The sequence below is a fragment of the Panthera uncia genome, chromosome E1 (genome assembly GCF_023721935.1).
Source record: "Panthera uncia isolate 11264 chromosome E1, Puncia_PCG_1.0, whole genome shotgun sequence".
NCBI classification, from domain to species: domain Eukaryota; kingdom Metazoa; phylum Chordata; class Mammalia; order Carnivora; family Felidae; genus Panthera; species Panthera uncia.
This window is the reverse complement of record NC_064814.1, coordinates 46,938,582-46,957,844: the sequence shown is the minus strand read 5'-3', so window position 1 is coordinate 46,957,844 and position 19,263 is coordinate 46,938,582. Positions and strand designations below refer to the sequence as shown.

Genomic DNA, 19,263 nt, shown 5'->3' with positions numbered 1-19,263 from the left:
TCTGGTTGGTCTTCAACCGTGAAATGAGGACAGTCAACTGGGCCACCTGAATTCATTTGCCACATCCCATCTTTGTCCAGAAGACAAAGAACAAGATTTAGTTCTGTTTCAAGACATTCAATTCTCCCACGAAACCTTTGTAGAAAAAACCAAACTGTTCATCCTGAGTTTTAAAATAAGACATCTTTCGGTGTTTTTCAAAGAACAGAGAAAAGAGAAGCCACTGAAACACTCTGCACTCAGGTGCCTCAAGCAGAGACTCAAAACAGCCCAACGTTTCAGAAAGACTCAGTCACAAGAACATCAAAAGCTGATGATATTATGCTCAGACTTCGCACCAGATCTACACTAGAAAACCCAAGATGGCCACTCGGACACCTGTCAATAGACAGAGGGGATGTCAGCCTAGAGAAGCAGTGTCTGGGAGCCTTGGGCTCCTGGGTGTCGCCTGGATCCCTCAACTGTCTCCACAACTAGGAAGGAAGCCAAAAACACTCACCTCCTCAGCCACCGAATCCCTGTAGTATCTTAGGCTTTGATCAGCAAGGACAAACCAGTGCTTCTTCCACTAAAAGGGAAGGGAAAAACCAGACTCAACTACCATGCAGCACATTTACTGCTCCAAGGCAATCCATAGCCAGAGTCCTGGGGGCACCTCCCAGAGCACAGGAAAAGCAGAGGGCAGGCGGCCCCTCCCACGAGTGGCAGACACACACAGGACTCTGCTCAGGCCGCAGGCAGCCATGCGCGCATGACGTCAGGGCACTTGCCAAGCCGCGGCTCCCCCGTGACAAGGCAGCATGGAGAGCTGGGGTGGGCCGCAGGCTACGGGCTTTCTGTAACCCACAGTGGTGTGGCTGGTGAAAAGTGCTTCGCAGTCCTCGATCTCAACTCCAGAGGCTGCAGACAGGGGGCTGGGCCCCCAGAGCTGGAAAGTGGCTGTGAAAACAGCATCTCCATCCTAAGGGGCTTCCTGTGAGCCACAGCCACTGGCTGGCTAACCAGAGGGGCACGCCCACCTGCAGCCAGCAGGAGCAAACCAGCCAGCCAGATTCCCAAGTCTTCACTGTGAGTAGCAAGGAGGGAGACTTGAGTCTTCAGGCAAGGCCAAGGGGATTGATATGGAGGAGAGAGAAAAAGAGGATGTTTCGGCACGGCTGCTCAGGAAGCAAGAAGGGGAGCTCAGGAGGGCAGGGTTTCGGGGCCTCTCGGTAGGAACTAGCAGACTCCTCTTCATGCCTCCTTGGAGGCCTGGCCTTCCAGCCCCAAGCAGGGTGGAGGTGGGGTGGCAGGTCCAGCTGCAAATGGCTCTTCCTGCTGGAGTCTGACGGCAAGAACGACCACACTGGCTTCTCCCAGGACCGCGGCTGAGCTGGAGTCCCCGGCAGAGTCTAGCAGCCCTTAGTTGCTGTCAACGTGGCCTGCCTCAGATGCATCCACAAGCCAACCACACCAGAGGCCTCCCCCATTCCTGGGAAGCCTGGGCTTTCTGGGAACTTTTAGGAAAGACTACCAGGTAGGGAGCTAGTGCTGTAGAACATTCCCCTAGCCGGAGGCAGCGATCCTTGCTGGGTGCAGGATGGTGGTCTTCTCCAGCGGCCCCCGCCTCTCACTGCAGAACTGAGAGTGGGGACGGCTGTGTACCTCCACTTCCCTGAGGAGATGGGGGTCTTGGCCACAGTTCTGGTCGACCACACAAGAGGTCATGCCGGAGGTGGGGGATCGAGCCAGTGCTCCCACCCCTGCTGGGGACAAGGCCAGGCAGACCCCACCCCGGCTCCCCAGTCTTTGAGGGGCCACAGCAGCCCAGCCCTGCACACTCACCTGGCCGTCCTCATACTGCTTGGTCAGCCAGCCTTTCTTGAAGTTCAGCAGGTCAGGCTAAGAAAGGGAGAAAAAAGAACAGTTCAGAAAAAGGCACTCTGAGCTATCTCAGTCATGGGGAAAGGGTGACTGACTGAGGGGCAGCAGGTGTCTGTCCGCATGAGGTGGGCAGCGGGAAGAGGCATTTCTCCACCTGCCAGACGAGCCAGGATGGCCTGCCTTGCCCAGGCGGGTGCTGCCCACAAACCCTCCACAGATTCATGTGTCTTCAAGGAAGGAGACGCCGGGCTCAGCGGGATGATGGGGAGGGAAGGGCATGGCCTGCGGGCACAGCAGCAGCTGGGCTGCCCAGACGCTCTGACAGAAGCCTGCCTGGCGGCAGAGGACGGCCCAGAGGGAGAGTCAGTCGGTGTTTCACACGAAGGGGAAAACCTGCAGTGACCACTAAAAGGAGAAATCAGAAGTTCCCGCAGAAGCCACAGGAAGGCGGAGAGAGGAAGACGGAGGAGCGGAGACCAAGCGTGGCGTTGAGCAAGATGCAGGAGCAACCCTGCCGAGACTTTGGGGCCACCTATCTACCAGGATGAGTTTGAGTCTCCGTTTCCCGGCAAGATGCAAACCCAGGACAGCTGACAGCAGAGCGGGGGAGCTGGCCCTGCTGGGCTCTACTGCACCCGTGGCCCTGGGCCTGGGGAGCAGCCCAAGGAAGCACTTTAGGCCCACCCGCAGCCCTGCTGGGCCCTGCTTGTGTTCACAGCTGGGCATCTGTCAAGTTGGCACCTGAAGAGATGAGGATCATCCTTCCCTTTGGCCCACGTGCTTGCTCTCACTTTTCTACAGGTATATCTCCACCTCCACCAGAAACGGGCTGTGATGTCTTTCTGTATCTGAAGGACCGGGAGGGAGTTGTTCCAGGAGCCTCTGTGCCAAACCTCTGAGCAGCACCCAGACTCCAGGAAAAGACAACCCTCTTCCAGGTAAGAAGCCCTCCTATCCTGGCTCAGTTCCACGTGTGTGGCTGGTGGCTCCACACCCTAGGGGTAGGAGTGGCACCAACCACTTCTCAGAAGACCGCGGACAAGGCAGAGAGGAGCCCCGGGTCACCATGTGCATAGCTGTCCTTCATTCCCGGGGCCACTGGCCGGCCACTCTCGGCTCCCCAAGGGAGCGAGGGTCCCGTCTGGCCACTCCCCACCTGCACCTCCACTGCTGCAGCTCAAGTGACCTCGGGCAAAAGCGTCTCTCCTGTCATGAGACATCATGAACGAGGCAAGGGCTCCCAGCAAGAAGGGGCTCCTGCCTCCAAAATGTCACAGAAACAAACACCCAAAGCAAGAACAGAGGTTCCTTGTTGCTGTGGCCCTGGTTCTCTGAAATCAGGATTTTGCTGCCTTGGCCAAGTGGCCTCCTCTACTCGTGACCTCAGAGCTCAGGACGCCTATGTATCCAGAAAAGGGAAAAGGAACACCGCATCTGCTTCCCACGCACAGACACAAAGGCCCGTGCAGAGGGGACAGCCAGCATGGACGCACGGACATAAGCAGACAGTGACCCCAAGTGACAGAAGCAGCAGGAGCGGCGTCTCCAGGCTTTGCTGTGCGGGCGCCTGGGCTCACCGTCAGGGAGGACTCCGTGGACCTCCTGTCCAGTGACTTGGCTCTTCGGTGTGGAGACAGGGGGGAGGCCGAGGTGTCCGGGAGAGGAGCTGTGGGGGCTTCGCTGGGGAGGTCCTGTGGCAGAGAGCAGCCGCCAGTCAGTACAAGCCAGTAAAGTCAGGTGGGGAGCAGGGAAACCAGGAGCCAGAGCTGTGGGAGGGTCAAGAACGTTCCCAGGCGAGGAGGAAAGCACTCTGTCTGGGCTCTGTCTGGGTAAGTCTGGACCAGAGCAGGGACGGGAGCCAGTGTCCTGGGACTCCTTGTCCGGCTCCATCCGCTTTCACGCAGCGGGTTCAAAGACACATTAGTTGTTAAAGCAGCCTTTTCTTTCGGATGCGCTAGTCACCGTCACTCTCCTGGTCCCATCCCCATCCCCTGGCTTCTCGGGGTCACGGAAGGAAGAGCCCCAGGCTCTGAGGCAGCGGGCAGCAGAACACCTCATGAGCCCAGACAGGGGCTGGGGAGGAAGATGAAGATCGGACACAGCAGGGCCACAAGAGGCAGGTGGGCTGCCTGGGAGGAGGAGGAGGAGGAGGAGGAGGAGGAGGAGGATTATTTCAGAGAGACCTGCCTTGTGGACTAAGTAGAGAAGCGAGGGCAACGGCCGCCACTCGAAAGAAAGAGGAAGGAAGGTGCTCAGCCTCGCGGCCGGGCTGCCTCGAAGAGAAAGAGAGCAGCTCCGGTTATGAGCTGGGACCTAAGGCTCGCTAGACTGGCCTTTAGCAGAGATGGGTCAAGTTCTGACAGGAAGATGCAGAAGGCAGGCCTCGGCCTCGAGAAAGTCACTAACTGGAGGAGAGGAGAGACATGAGCAAACAAGTAGGAAATGAGAACAGGAAGCCCAGTGGAAGTGCATCTGGGTGCGTTTGGGGGCTCTGTGAGGAGGTGTGGGGCCATATGCTGATGGAGCCCCAGTGGCCGCACGTGGCACCGCTTGGGCCTCAGCGCTGGCCCCAGGCCCCGGACGCTCACCCGTTTCCTGGGAAACGCCCTCTTCTCACTGCGGCCCTGGCGAGTGTCACTTGATGGCGAGGGCCCGGCTGTCGAGTTAGTCTCCATGTGCTCTGCCTTCTCAATGTCCAAGGCCTCAAATTTCTCAATGACCTGGGACCTCCTACAAGAGAGGACACGGGGCTGCTGAGGGGGAGACGGGGTCCCCCCACAGCCTGAGGCGGGCTTGGTCTTCAGTTACAGAGGGCTCCTTCAGCCAATACCGCCATGCCTGGCCCATCCCAGTCTTCCCTGGGCCTCCCCCTTCGCAGGGCGTGTAGCCTATGCACACAGGACACTTGGCTAGCTCACCGGACACCCCGGCCCAAGCTCCCTCTCCCACCACCGTGGAGGGGGAAGCCATGCAGGGGCTGGGAGCAGCTCAAGGGCAAGGGCCTCCCCTTCCCCCCAGCCTGTCCTTGCCCTCTATCCCCACGCTGGAAGCCCCTGCATGGTCTGTTGACACACTTGGCGGTCACACAGCTCATTGCCTGGCCTCCTCTCCTGAGCCACAGACATGATCAGAAGGCAGCCACCGCCTCGGAGGGTGGCAGCCTCAGTCCTCATTGCAACCCTCAGCAGACCACGATGCAGCCCCCACCCCAGGGCAACCAAAAGTTAGCAAGAAAAAGGCCCATGAATTAACATTGTTTCTGCCAACAGTAAAAAGAATCAAAAACCAAATTAAAACAAAAACAAAGCGAGTTGATTTCGTGTGAAAGGCCGGCGCATCATCAGGCCATCTACGGCTGGAGACGGAGCTGAGATGGGAGCGAAGCAGGCGAAGGAAGGGCGAGTAACGTCACACAGCGACACAGCAGGAGAAGGTGGAGAGGGGCAAGACCTGAAAGAAAATAAGGCTGGAAAATGAATAAACAGAAAGGGACTGCTTTTTAAAATCAAATAATGGTAAATCAAAATTATCCAAAGAATTAAAGAAACAAACACCCAAGGTGATCACTGAGAAGGGGAGACCATCCTTGTCCCTGAGTCACAGGGAGTCGCCATGGTGGCTGAGGGCAGGGAGGCCAGGGGGGGCACGGGGGCTGAGGCCTAGTCCTCACCCTTGGGGGCCTGAGACTTGGGCCCTGTTTAAAACAGGGACAAGGCCCCAAATGGAGTCACCTGTGCTAAGCCCACATCACCAAACTGAGACTTGATATTTAATTACAGTTTCAACCTCTCCCAGGAGTGGAATCTTAACCCAGCCAATCTGGAATTACCTGGTCAGCACTAGTGAGGTGCTCTGCCTGAGAGCCCTGTGCTGTCCCCCAAAGGAAGGTGAGCTTGCCTGAAACAATGCACGTTTTGCCAGTAACTTCCTTGTCCCACTCCCTTCTGCCTACAGAAGTCTTTCATTCTGTACAGCTCCTTAGAGCTCTTTTCTATCTCCTGGATGGAATGCCGAATCACTGAGTAAAGCCAGTGAGAGCTTTAAAATTTAAAGTTTGCTGAATTTTGTTCTTACAAGTTTGGTGGCGGTGGTGGGGCTCAAAAGAAACTTCGGACAGCTTCAAGGACAACGAGAAACACAGCCAGCTGTGGTACCTGTGAACCCTTAAAGTTTTCGGTCTTTCTCACCATTTCCGAGGGCCATGGGAAGATCCTCTTGTTCTGAGCTCTGCTCTCTTCGTGTTGAGCTCCTGATCTAATTGGCTCCCTACAGTCCCCCACTGGACCGGACCATGCTGGGAACTGTGGCTAGTTCAGTGTGTAGTGTTCCACTTGACTGGAATCCCCCATCCTTGGTTTAGTACTCAGATTCCCTACTGGGGGCTCCTGATGGTTCAGTGTGCATTCCCCACTTCATGGGAATCCCAGTCCACAGTCCCCATTCTTTGGGGTCCGCTGCTTCAGCACCCTCCCTAGTCCCCAGTTCCACGTTGAGAACTGCTGGTGGTGCACACAAAGCCTTTTACTGGTCAGAAATATCTCAGCTACTGCTGGTGCATTAGCGTGCACAGAAGGTAAAGGCTATTGCTAATGAGAATCTCAGAAGCCAAAAGCTACCAAACTGGTGGGCACAGGCTGAGCACTTAAAAACTCTTAGGAGGGCTCGGCACCTAACTCTAAGGCTCCCGTGTCCAGACAGGCTGGTCATGGACGGACACAAGAGCGACACTAGGTCACCTGCCAACCTCAAGAAACTTTCCGTGCAACAAGGTACACTGTAAAACACCACACCATTCCCAACCCAGCAGCACATCCCTTTTAGGCATCAATTTGGTTCTGTGAGACTCGAAGACTTAGCTAGAAGAAACGGGATCTTTAAATTCTACAGTTGAACACACTGACTTCCAGCACGCTTACACTTATTTTATGGCTCAAGGACTATAGGGCCAGGAACTATAGATACCTACAAAAATGCAAAATCTTACTAAAGACAACCCAGAATCGCAGGGGCTGTTATGGGAGCGTCCCAGTTAGACAAGATCATTTATTTAAGAAGTGCACTTAAAAGCAGGGGTTCCTAATCGAACAAACAGAATGGGATACTTATTTTAATTGGTATGCAGAAGCTTCCAAAGGCTTCAAGATTCCAAAACAGTTTCACTGAAAGTTTTGTTGTAAAGGCTAATGAAAAATTAAAGACACAGAAGGTATCTAAAACAACACATAGGCCTCTCCCATTACACCTTCCGAGGAGTCTAACATCAAAACACTGGCTCAGAAATGAGGATCTCATTTGTAACCGACTGGACCATTAGAAAAAATTTTGTCCTCAAACATTTTGGGTAAATCCCTCAACACCAACTTGAATGCTTTCAAATCTGCCTTTGAAGGAGGTGCCCACATGGACCCTCCCAGAGGTGGTGGGACTCTGGGGAGTTCCCTGGTAAACTGCTACATTATTCTCTGAAACAGCCAACGGAAACTAAAATTAATGAAAAGCCTTGCCAAATTCTGGTAGATAAGAGAGGCTACAGAGGGGATCCTGGGAGAACTGGCAGAAGCCAGACAGTGAGAATTCATACCTGAGTCAGCTCTCCTGAATGCCCAATTGAGAGACCAAAATAAAATTTCACACTCTCCCTTCCTTTCCAAATCCAAACCCACTGGCTCTTGATCGTCTCTTCAGGGACAGCTACTACCTTCTTGCTTGTTTTGCGTCCTAAGAACTTGGCTTAGTTTTCGGCCCGGACGGGGCATACAGGTTGCTGGTTCTTTTTGGCTCTCTTTGAGAGAAACTCTGGATCTTGGGAAGGTAGTAAGTATCCTTTACATCCTCTTTGAGTCCCCACTTACATTGATGGGGAGTTGTTCAATACTGCCAGAAACATTTGTTTGTCCTGGCTGAAAAGTGGCAAGATATTTAAAACAAGTTTTTAAGTGGTTCTGTGGTTACAAGTCAGCCAAGTTGGAAGTGGATAACCAGAGCCTGATAGGGTTGTTTAGGCCTTCTCCCTTAAGCTAGAATGAAACTATGTACCAGAAGAAAAGAAAAAGTATCTGAAACCTCTGTGAAAGGATATATTAGAACATTCCAAAGACAAACAGTTCTAAATCCAGAACACAGAAATCTTTTGATTTCCACCCAAGTTGGAAATCTCCTTCCTGATACACAGAAGCAAACTGAGGATAATGTAGCTGCACGGGTGGATCGACTTACGATACCGTTTAAGTCAAAACTCAGAAATCTTTGAGGAATTAGAGCAGTTGTTCACAAAACCAGAAATTCGGCTCTAGAAACACTTCACAGTCCGTCTATCCTTTTTTACCAACACCAAAACCTCCTCTACAGATCTCCAAAGGCTTGTAAAGTATTGTAAAAATTCTGGCCTCAGGAAACAAAAGGCCTTCTTGGAAGCCTTTATATTCTTTCCTTGTGCCTTTGTGATGTAAATGTTCTACCTGGTCTTCTCTGGGACCTCTTATCTAAGGGTCTACTCTTTGAAATACCAACTCCAGGGAGGGAATTCTTATCAGAAAAGCAAAAGGGGGAAAGATTATTTGGAACGCGAGTAAATGAAAGATCTCAAGTGTCTTCTCCATAAAAATAAAAAGCTCTTGCCATCTGACCAGGTAACCTTATTTCATCTGCCAGAAACACAATTTGGATCCAACTTATAACCAGTGCATTTTATATTAATGTATCTTTCCACGGCTAAAATTTTAGAATGGAAGCTATAAGGTGTGTGTGTATGTGTGTGCGCGTGCACGTACATGTGTATTTTCTACCTATAGATGATACTGCCAAAATTAATTTGTAAAAGAGCTCTCTCAGGTCATGATCTCATGGTCCATGTGCTTGAGCCTTACGTCAGGCTCTGTGCTGACAGCTCAGAGCCTGGAGCCTGCTTTGGATTCTGCCTCTGTCTCTCTCTCTCTCTCTGCCCTTCCCCTGCGTGCGCTCCCGTGCACACACTCTGTCTCAAATATAAACATTAAAAAAAATTAAAAAGAAAGAAAAGAGCTCTATTTAATTGGCTTCAAGAAAATTAAGTACTTATATGAATTAAGTACTAACAATATTCTAAAACTTACAACAGAGAGTAACCTAATGCTTTTTAGATTCATGTGCTCTAGGAAAATATTTGGTATTAAAACTGATTTAAGTGTGTTAATTTAGTTAAAATAGACGTGTCTTCAGAGTTATCAGCATTAACTATAATACCTTTCCACAACTTTCACTCTATCTAGGTTTACTGGTCAAATAACCTCATGGTGTCTATGTTATAACAGACGTTGCTGGCTGACTTTGTCCAAATATTTCACAAAGTCTTCACGGGTAGTCTAAACACAACTGATCTATGAACTGAGATATGCAATTTTAGGTGAACTTTTCAGCAATAATTATACTTTTGATATGCCTACTTAAATGGTTTCCCCAAATCTTTTTGGTAACTTAAAAATCTGAAGAGTTTTACTAAATTAAATGAGTAGTAGTCATTGAATGCCTAGATCATTTCCAAATAAAATACTGAAACAATTACTGAACGTTGGTTTATCTCCTCTTTTGCTTATTATAAAGAAATTAAAGAGATTTGGGTCTATTAAACATATTTTGTGCTACACTAAAAAAATCTATTATGAGAAAGCATGTTTCCAGAAAATACAAAATGTATTTATACATTTGCCAGGCACAGAATGCTAACATAAGACAGTTCACAATTATTTACTACTTTATTTTCACAAGATATTAAGTTTTTAAGGGATAACAATTCTAACACATGTAGGATGTGTGTTTCGGGTAAAAGAAGATATGAGGAATGGAGATCAATTTTTGTTGAAGGAAAAGAAAGTAACTTTATCCCAAAGTGAGACTAGTTGTTTCAGAATGAAAAAGAGAAAAAAACAGGACAAAATCAGAATGTAAGAAAGAAAACTAGAGAAGGTCTGTGGAAGGGGAATCTTGGGAAAAGAATTTTATACATGGTCAAGCTAACATTAAAATGAACTTGAACTGAAAAGAAAAAAGATAACTATTAACCTCAAAAGTAAGGTGGTACAGTATCAGAATTTGGTATTCTCTCTTAAAATAAGGACAAAATTTTCTAGGAGTATTGGTCTGCTATTGATAAGAAGTTGTGAAAGGGTTTTTACTTTTTAATTAACCTGCTGAGAAAACATAGATTTTGTGTCTTATCAAAATAATGTCCTGTGTTTCATGTGGTCTTTATCAGGTCTTTGATTACTGAAGAAATCATCTATTAAAAGAGCTTAGGGCTTTTGTTGTTGTTGTTTTACAATCATGTAATAACTTTCTGTATTTGCCTATAAAGTTTATAATTGCCACTTTGGTTAAGTGTTAACGGAGTGTTGTTTCCTACTGATCTAAGATCCTATGTGACCAAGTGTTTTAAAACCTTTTGGTATTTTGACGAACTTCTCAAAAATGCAATTCTAAACCAAGTCTTCTTGACCTAGCAGTAACTTTGGGATTTTTCAGAGGATCTCTAAAAATCATAAAAGATTTGCTCTCTCTCCTTTTAAAAGAGAGATGTTCACTAATTAGGCTTGACACATTACATTACATGGGCAGCATTATCACATAAGTGAGGCTAAGCCTTCTTAGGTTCTGATATGTCCTGATGCAATGTTATCAGTCATAATTCTAGCTGTTATCTTAAAATGTTGAACCTCACAAAAATAACCAAATTTCCCTGTCATTTCCATTATAGTGAACTCTCGTCTGATCTTTATGGGCATTTAAAAAAAAATTTTTTTTTAATGTTTGTTTATTTTTGAGAGAAGAGAGAGAGTGTGAGCAGCTGAGGGGCAGAGAAAGAGGGAGATACACAATCAGAAGCAGGTTCCAGGCTCCAGGCTCCAAGCTGTCAGCACAGAGCTCGATGTGGGGCCCGAACTCACACACTGTGAGTGAGATCATGACCTGAGCAAAGTTGGACACTTAACAAACTGAGCCACCCAGACGCCCCTAACTATGGGCATTTTTTAAGTCTTCTGTTATTTACAGAGAATTATTGTTTTACTCTGATGCTTTTATGGAAGTGTTCATGGAAAGGACTTTGACAAATAAAGATTTCTAATAGCTTTACGACCATAAAAATGAACTGGGGAAGAATTTCCAAACTAATGAAAAAACTGGGTTCAAGCAGAACGAGAATTACATAGGACTGAATGAACTGAGGATGATTATAATTTTACATGACCTTTTGTTTGAAATGCTGCTAGTTCCTTAATGTTTTGCTCTTTCAGATCTAGGGAAACCTTTTCACTCAAGGGATCTATGACCTACAGCAATTTGGTAGGGCATACCTTTATGGTTAAAACAGTTACTTTTTCTCTCTACCTGATCCCTCCAGAATTCGTAAACTCTTGAGTATTCTTTTCATGGCAATATATTTAGTTATTTGTAGAAGTTCAATAAAAATCTGTTCTCCCTAGAAGAGGACACAACTGGAAACACTGGCTTTATTACCAAGGCTCTGACTGGAATGTTTCATTTTGGAGATATGCACAGACTGAGATCTGACCAGACAGCTTTAAGGAGCTGCTTGGAAAAATCGGGCTGGTACCTTGCTATAGGGTTCCCAGCAGCCTTCCAGGTGCTGGTGACTTCCTGACAGGCCTATGAACCTCAGGACATTTGGAGGGAACTTTGAGAAGAGAGAAATTCACCCAAACTATAGGTACTGCAGGTAAAATCTAATGGTGAGTGCTTGGCTTGGCTTCCTGGCCTCAGAGAAGAGATCAAAGTTCCAGCAAAGCTGTCTTAAAAACAGCTTATATGGTTAATTGCTATTTTTGCTGTACTTATAAAATCAGGCCAAGTTTAATGTAAACCAAGTAATTTTACTGTGACTATCTTTTAAAAAAGGGGAATAACTATAGAGAGAAAAACTTTGCATCTTCGTAGGTATGAGATTCTAGTCTGTTAATTGTCTTTGAGGTTTGTTTGGCTCCATACCTGTACATAACTTGGTCTGTCTAGTTTTTGCAAGTATCTGGCTATGACTCTAAACTAACATTTCCAATTTTCTCTCCTCCTTCTGATTTGGAATCACTAAGAACAAAGACTGCCTTTAAGGGTCCTCCTCACTCCCCAGATGGCAACCAAACTTTAGAGAACTGAACCTTGGGTCTACATCTCCTAATTAAAAAGGGCCCCACAGCAGCTGGAGACCTCAAAATCAAACTAAGAAGAAAAGTAGCTGATATCAAAAGACTGCTTGTACCCAAGATGCTGTATCAAGACTTCATTCTTTAAACATGAAATGAAATTCTTTCTTCTTCTCTTTCCTTTACTCTGGCACTGGTCTGGAAAGAATGCCATCATCCATATCTGTCAGGCCATTACTAAGGGAGGGGGTGGGGTGGGATGCGGGGGGGGGGGGGGTACCTTTTGGATTGCCAGATTTATCATAAACAAAGAGCTCTTATCTGTCCATTGATACTAGAGATCTCCTGGTCCTCCCCATGACCAATTTCTCTTCTAGTCCCAACTGACCCCCTGAACTTAGGAGTCACTTACAGAATCTGACTTTTACATCCAGAACATCTAGTGCCCTGTTTTCACCTTTGTACAATTATAATTGTACTCGCCCAAAAGATACAAATTCCTAAGCAAATCACAGTACATTTGCATTCTGGTGTTCTTGTGATTACCTAAGTCAGATCTGTTCCCCATTACAAAAAGATCTCACTAGCAGTACCCATCTTTGGAAGGCCAAGGTTGTTCTTGGTAATGGGATATCCCTTGATTATTTTTCAGCTAAATAAGAAAATGTCTGTGCTGTGGTCAATGCCACTTACCGCACCTGGATTAATACTTCTGGGGGAGTTGACACCTGGCTACATTAAATCACTGAAAAAGCAACTTCACTTAAAAAAGTGATTCCTGGGGTGCCTAGGTGGCTCAGTCAGTGAAGTGTTCGATTTCGGCTCAGGTCATGATCTCGAGGTTTGTGAGTTCGAGCCCGGTGTTGGGCTCTGCGCTGACAGCTCGGAGCCTGGAGCCTGCTTCTGACCCTGTGCCTCCCTCTCTCTCTGCCCCTCCCCCGCTCATGCTCGGTCTCCTTCTGTCTCAGAAATAAACATTAAAAAAATTTTTTTAAATAAGAGGAGGAGACTGCTTTAAAAAAAAAAAGAAAGAAAAAAAGTCAACAGACCCAGAATAAAGTCACCTGTGCTAAATCCAAGTCACCAAATAGTGGTTAATCCCTAACTTAATTACAGTTTCAACCTCTCCCAGGCAAGGAATCTTAAACCAGTAAATTTGGAATTACCTAGTCAGCACTAGTGAGTTATCTACCTGATAAGACCCCTGCTGTCCCTCAAAGGAAGGTGACCTTGCCCAAAACAATGCACTCTTTGCTATTATTAACTTCCTTGTTCCACCCTCTTCTGCCCAGAAAAGCCTCTCTCTTCTACCTATAAAAAGTTTTTCATTTTGTACAGCTCTTCGGAGCTCCTATTTGACAGACGAGATGCTGTGTGATTCATGAATTGTTGGATAAAGTCGATAAGATCTCTAAAGCTTACTCAGTTGAATTCTGTTTTTTACAACCGTGACATGCCACCAGACCAAGGCCTGCCCTCTCAGGGACACCCAGGCAAGTGCCCCAAGGTCACCCCACAGGAAGGGCTTTTACTTTCATTCTGGACTAGTGGCAGAGTCAAGGGGAGCAAGTGAAGGGCCTCTGAGCCCCAAAGATAAAAACCTAAGGGAGACTAATATCTAACTCTGGAGGGAAAAAGAGGAAATGGGCTCAAATCCTGAGACCCCGCCAAGAGACTCAAGAAGGGTTACCAGTAAAAATGATCTCTTAGGGTTTCTTCATCCCAGAAGCTTAAGATCAAGGGCAGAATTCTCGGGTCCTCTGGGCTCTCCGCCCCTCTCTGTGCTCACACACAAAGCAGGAGCTCTGGGGCCCTAAACCTCTGCAGAACCTTCTCCAGGAACACAGCTTGCTCCCAGGCCAACCTGCCAGAACCAGCAGCGCAGGCAGCAGGCAGCAGGCAGCAGCGGTTGAGGGAAGGCGGCAAGAGAGGGTGTGCGCAGCGAGCGCAGGCAGCGCGGGCAGCGGCAGGAGCTCCTGGGAGCCACAGGAAGCTCTTGCAAGCGCTCAGCCTGCTTGGGTGGATGGGGCCCCAGGCGCCACCACCCTGGAGGTTCCAGGCCCACGCACAGACCCAGGTACTACCACTTGCAGAAGGGGAGCCCCTCCAACTGACCCCGGGGCCTAGAGAGCCCTGGGAAGGCCGCATGGAACGGTGCCCCACCGAGTCACCTGCGGCTCACGAGCCACCGGCCTGCCAGGGCTGCAGAGAGAGGAGTCAGATGAGGAAAGGAGAGTGGCACTTGACACGGCCTCTCCACACAGAGGGGGTTTCTGGTGAGGTCAGCCATGGCTTATTTTGCAAGGTGAGTGAGACGCTTTTAAACTGGTTCCCTTGAGGTACTGCAGGTGTGGCAGGAAACGTCCCCCTGGGCTGGCTGACAGAGAGGAGGCACCTGCACCCGTGCCCCGCCTGATCTCTCCAGGTTCCCAGCCCAGGTGAAGGGCAGGACCACAAAAGACCTGGTCCTGGTGTCAGTCACCAAGAGTTTAACAAGGGCCATGGCCTCCCCCATGCGTGTTTGGCAGTGACTCACCATCCAAGAAACATCTGAAAAGCTCTGGAGCAAATCTGAAGAGCAATCTGAGCGGCCCATAAAGGATTGCTTCAGGGCCTTGGCCTGTCAGGTGACCACCCCCCACTGTGCCCCCCCAACCTGGCTCCCGGGCCAGCCTGGCTCAGCTGTGGCCGACGTCCTGCCAATATGGGGTTCTGCTCTATTCAACCAGGACGCAGGGATCCGATCAAGCACAGGGTGAGCTAGAGTGCAGGCCTAGCAAAGTGATAGCAGCCAGTCAGATGTCATTAGGGTAAGAAAGTGACAATACAATGTGAGGACGCAGAGCGGGTGGGCTCCAGGGGTGCCAACACCAGGTGGAAACCCATCTCCATGGTGGCAAGGAGCATGCAGAGAGAAAAGCCCCAGAGATGCCATCTACCCCAGGCTACTAGACAAGAACAAGTTCAAAGCCAAGCAGGTGTGCTGAATGTTAATTCTTCGGTCTGCCGCTGAACCAGGGCAGCCACTCGGGAGCCTCCAGGATCCACAGCCTGCCTGCCGGCCAGTGCAAGCCTCCTCTGCTCTGGCCCACAGGCCTCCTAGTCTCTGGCAAGCCCTCTCAACTTATCTATTTACTTAACTGCTTTAAGGGCAGCCGTGGTCCCATCCTGGGTCACATCATGGGAGCAGGGTCTTTCCAGTTAAGGGCCCGGTGGGGATGTGCAGCCTAGCTCTGTTACACCAGGCTGTTCCTGTGAGGAGTCACCTGCTTCTGAGGCCCCATCTCTGTGTGTGACCCAGGCACCTCTTGGGGTTGCTAATCAAACAAGAAGACAGCCAGGGCTTGAAGGCCGCCTCCCAGGCATCAGGTCAGCTTCCTTCTCCCTCTGCCTAGGAATCAGGCACATCTGCTTTCTTCTCAAGACCAACAACTCTGGGCATCTCCTCCTTATTCTGGAGGTGGACCCACAAGTGCACAGGTCCCTCCCACCTGGGGCTTTGGGAGAGCAGGTGGGTATTAAGAAAAGGGAGCAGGAGAGAAAGGCACCCTGCTCACAGCCGGCCCCTTGAGGAGGGGAGCTCATCGCCACCCTGGCCTGTCTCTTCAGCATGCCGACTCTGAGCTTTAGTTAGGCTTCGGCAGGGTGGGGAGGACATTCTGGGAATGCTTTGGGAATTTAAGTCTGAACCTCTTTTTTCGGAAAGAGGTTTCATTCAGGAACCTAATGAAAATTTCGGATTTTCTTTTCCCAGAAAAATGTACATATGGACTCTCCAATCATTTAGGGGGGTTCGTGGACCTCCAGCAGTTCACCCCCGGACCCGGGTGAGACCCCTGTTGTCAAGGCTCTGTTTACAGACTCAGGGATGAAGCTCCTACTGGAAGGGGGCACTCCAGTGCCGTGATCCGGGTCAGGGTCTCAGAGATGGAACCAAGCTCTTTCCATAGCTCTCTGGGAAGCACAGGGCCGGTGGAACAAGAGAAAAGGAGGACAGAGCCCTCCTCTCTTCATACCACAGTTGAGTTCCATGCCTCTGTCCCAGGCCCTGTCCCAGTTCTCATCTCTAAACCCTGTCTCTCCCCAGGAAGCTGTGGTTCTGTGAGCCTCCCCATGTCATGTTTCAGCCAAGCCCGGATGAAGAGCGATGCTGTTGGACGCTCGGTAACCTCACAGGCTACCTCAGCTTCCCTATGACTTCCCGTGGCTGCCCACCCCACCTCCTTCAGTGCCCTCCACCCGTGCCAGGAGCGTAAGGGCAAGGGGAGCCAGCCCCTACACTTCTGGGCTCTCCCTGCCTCCACAGGCACCTCAGAGAACAGAAATGGACCAGGAAAGAACAGATGCAGCCACATAAGGCCCAGCGGCCCTTAATGTATCAGTGCCAGGAGGCACTCGCAGGAAGCAGCTGGCCTCTGGCCCAGATCTCTGGGTGTCCAGAGAGGGATCCTACATTTCTGGCTACCAGGGGCTGAGTTCTGTGATCAGAGCCCAGGCTCAAAAAGGGAAGGCTCCCCACACACTCTGAACAGAAAGGGAGAACAAGTGTGCTTTGGGAACGTGTGCATGCATGTGTGAGGTGAGGAGAGGAAATGTGTGCATGAGAGTATGTGTGAGGAGACATGTCAAAAGCATGTAAAAGAACACAGGAGTGTGTGTGTGTGTGTGTGTGTGTGTGTGTGTGTGAGAGAGAGAGAGAGAGAGAGAGAGAGAGAGAAGAGAGACAGAGAGAGAAGAGAGACAGAGAGAGAGAGAGACTGTATAAAGGAGGGGCGCGTGTCTGTGCACATGTGGCCCTCTAATCCCCTCCTTACCTCCGCTCGTTGCCAAACAGACGGGCCACCTCTTCCCTGCCAGGGCTCCGGGCCCGAGTCCTACGCTCCAGCCGCCTTCTCTCCACTTGGAAGGCTTCTCGGTGGCTGATCCTGACGGCCTTAGGGACGTCGGCCAGGGCGGCATACTGCCTGCTGGCTTTAAAGGCAAAGGTGCGCCCCAGTCTCTCTGCTCCCCGCCCCCCAGCGCTGCTGGAGTCCGTGTGGGCGGGGGGCCGGCTGGCCACGTCCAGGGAGCCACGGGAGCTGCCGCAGACAATTCGGCCGGGGGGTCGAGAACCTGGGGAAGGAAGGGGATGACCAAGCTCCTGGGAGGGCGGTCCGGGGCCACTATACCTGTTGTTGGGGGTGCTGGGGCTGGGAGGGGAGAGCGGCGGGGGCAGCTGCTGCTCCTCGGCCTTCAAGTCCTGCTTGGTCTTCTCCAGGGAGAAGTAGCCGCTCTCTACCCGGACTTTGCGGCCACAGTCCATGCGGTCGCTGCTCATGGCGCTCTCCTCTGGAAGAGACAAGGGAGGCGGGAGACACACTTAGCCTGCTGCCATCTTTGGTTTCTGGGAACTTTTTAAAGTCCCATATGGCCCGCCCTACTGCAGAACCTCGGGACAGGAATGAAATACCCTTCCCACACAAGTCCCTCATCCATCTCTCTCCTAACCTGGCTGCCCCTGTTAGACTGCCTGGGGGTCCCTGAGCTTCCAGTTGGAGGGCTTCTTGGGGGAGCAGGATCCCTCGCCCCCGAGAGAGGTCCCACCAACAACCGCTTCTTAGCAAGCATCAAGGAGGAAACCAATGGCCAAGTAGCCGTTTGGCCTTTTAGCACATCTGGGGACAGCAGAGGCAGGGGACTTCTGCAGGAACGAGGGGAATGGATGGGTGCTACCCATGAAGAGCTGAGGCAAAATGTATTTTGGCCCGAATGAACTGGGTCAGTCCTAACTGTCTTGTCTTTAATGAGCTGGACAAAATATAAATGGGAGAGGCCAGCCTATGTCACACGGAGCCCTCGAGGGCCCAGGCCAGGGAGGCAAACGGTGCCTCCCTGCCTCTGCTCCGGTAATTCCAAAGCGCTAAGTGAAGGGAGCACAGCAAAGCCTCCGGAGCACCCTCTTCCCTACTGTGTGCGCCCAGGGGCTGGGCAGGATGGGACAGCGAGAAGGACGAGGCTGCCCTAATGAGTGCTGCTCTCAGGACACGCTGGGCTGCCAGGGTCAACTAGGCCACGAACACAATGCAGCCACTGTGACAGGAAGGCCTCCCGGTACACAGACCTCGTTCCGGAGCAGTTTGATTCTCACAACACCCACCTGGGGCTGACGGAGCAGGTGCCGTCTTCCTCCTTTACAGATGGGACTGAAGAGCTAGAGGGGCGAGGCCAAGGCCGGCGTCCAGGAATCCCAGGCCCACCCAGGCCAGGCCCCTGCCGAGGGCTGATGGACACGGAAGGTGAAAGAGCCTGAGGCCCAGGGCTTAGGACTGGGCTGCACCGGTCCCTGAGTTCCCAGCACCAGCTCTGTGGGGATGGACGCCTGTTGCAGAGCTGTGAGGTCGGGCCCCAGGATTCCCACTCACCGTCTTTGCTCTCCAGCCCAGGTTCCCTCAGTGTGCTGGCAGCGGGAGGCTGGCTCTGGCTGGGACTCTGAGCTGGACTCAGGCTGCTCCCGTCTGGCTGGTCCTTGGCCCTCATTTCTTCCTGCCAGAGTGTAGACTTGGTGGTGGGGACTTTCTCAGCACTGGGGATGCTGCTGCTGCTGCTGCTGCTGCTGGTGACAGCCATCTTGGCCGGCCCTGGTTCCTGGGGGAGAGAGCAGCGTCTGTGCAGCCACAGCACACAGCCTGAGCTGCTGCGCAGGTCCTGGCTGCCCGGCCGCCTGGCCACAGGGGACACTAAGGTCAACCGCACTGTGTCAGTGGCCCGGAATCCCTGGAAGGGGAGGCTCAGAACAGAGATATCTTGGTCAGGTGAAAGCTCCATCTGGACGGCACCGTGGCCGTTTCCCCTCGACAGCCCCAGTCAGTGCGCCCAGAGTGCCTGGTCTGACTGGCCTCAGGCCAGATTTGGTAAATACACGGAGCAGAGGCTTAGGGTTTCTGCCTGGACCTCCGATAGCAAACACACGCCAGTGTTCCCTGCCCACAAAACCACAGAGCCCAGAGCAGCGGACCAGGCACTAAAAGTGAGATGACAAGTGGCTGGCTCAGAGTCTGTCATTCCTAGACTTGTAGGTGCTTAGGACACGAGTCACAAAAGATGGGGTGGGGTGAGGGAAGAACACACCATTGAGATGGCCACTGGGAAAATGCAAAGCATGTGTCCACACAACACCCATGCCGGGGCCAGCCCCTGCCCTCCCACCCCCCCACCCCCCCCCCCCCCCACCCGCCCCTACAAGTCTAGGAATTTTTTTTTTTTTTTTTTTTTTTTTTTTTTTTTTTTTTTT

General features: G+C 50.8%; 1 protein-coding gene across 9 annotated transcripts in view; it reads right to left on the bottom strand.

Moving 5' to 3' along the window:
* Positions 1-19,263, bottom strand: part of MPRIP (myosin phosphatase Rho interacting protein) — a 329,117-nt gene that overhangs the window by 40,099 nt on the left and 269,755 nt on the right. For 7 of the 9 annotated variants that reach the window (XM_049637989.1, XM_049637986.1, XM_049637985.1 and 4 more), the window contains 6 exons: positions 18,395-18,617; positions 17,162-17,321; positions 4,452-4,593; positions 3,441-3,554; positions 1,825-1,881; positions 500-568 (listed from right to left, as the gene is read on the bottom strand). In XM_049637989.1, coding sequence (XP_049493946.1) covers positions 500-568; positions 1,825-1,881; positions 3,441-3,554; positions 4,452-4,593; positions 17,162-17,321; positions 18,395-18,617 — 765 coding nt within the window. Of the gene's footprint in view, positions 1-499; positions 569-1,824; positions 1,882-3,440; positions 3,555-4,451; positions 4,594-16,807; positions 17,322-18,394; positions 18,618-19,263 lie in introns of all 9 variants that reach the window. The other 2 variants (XM_049637982.1, XM_049637987.1) reach the window with 2 other exon arrangements.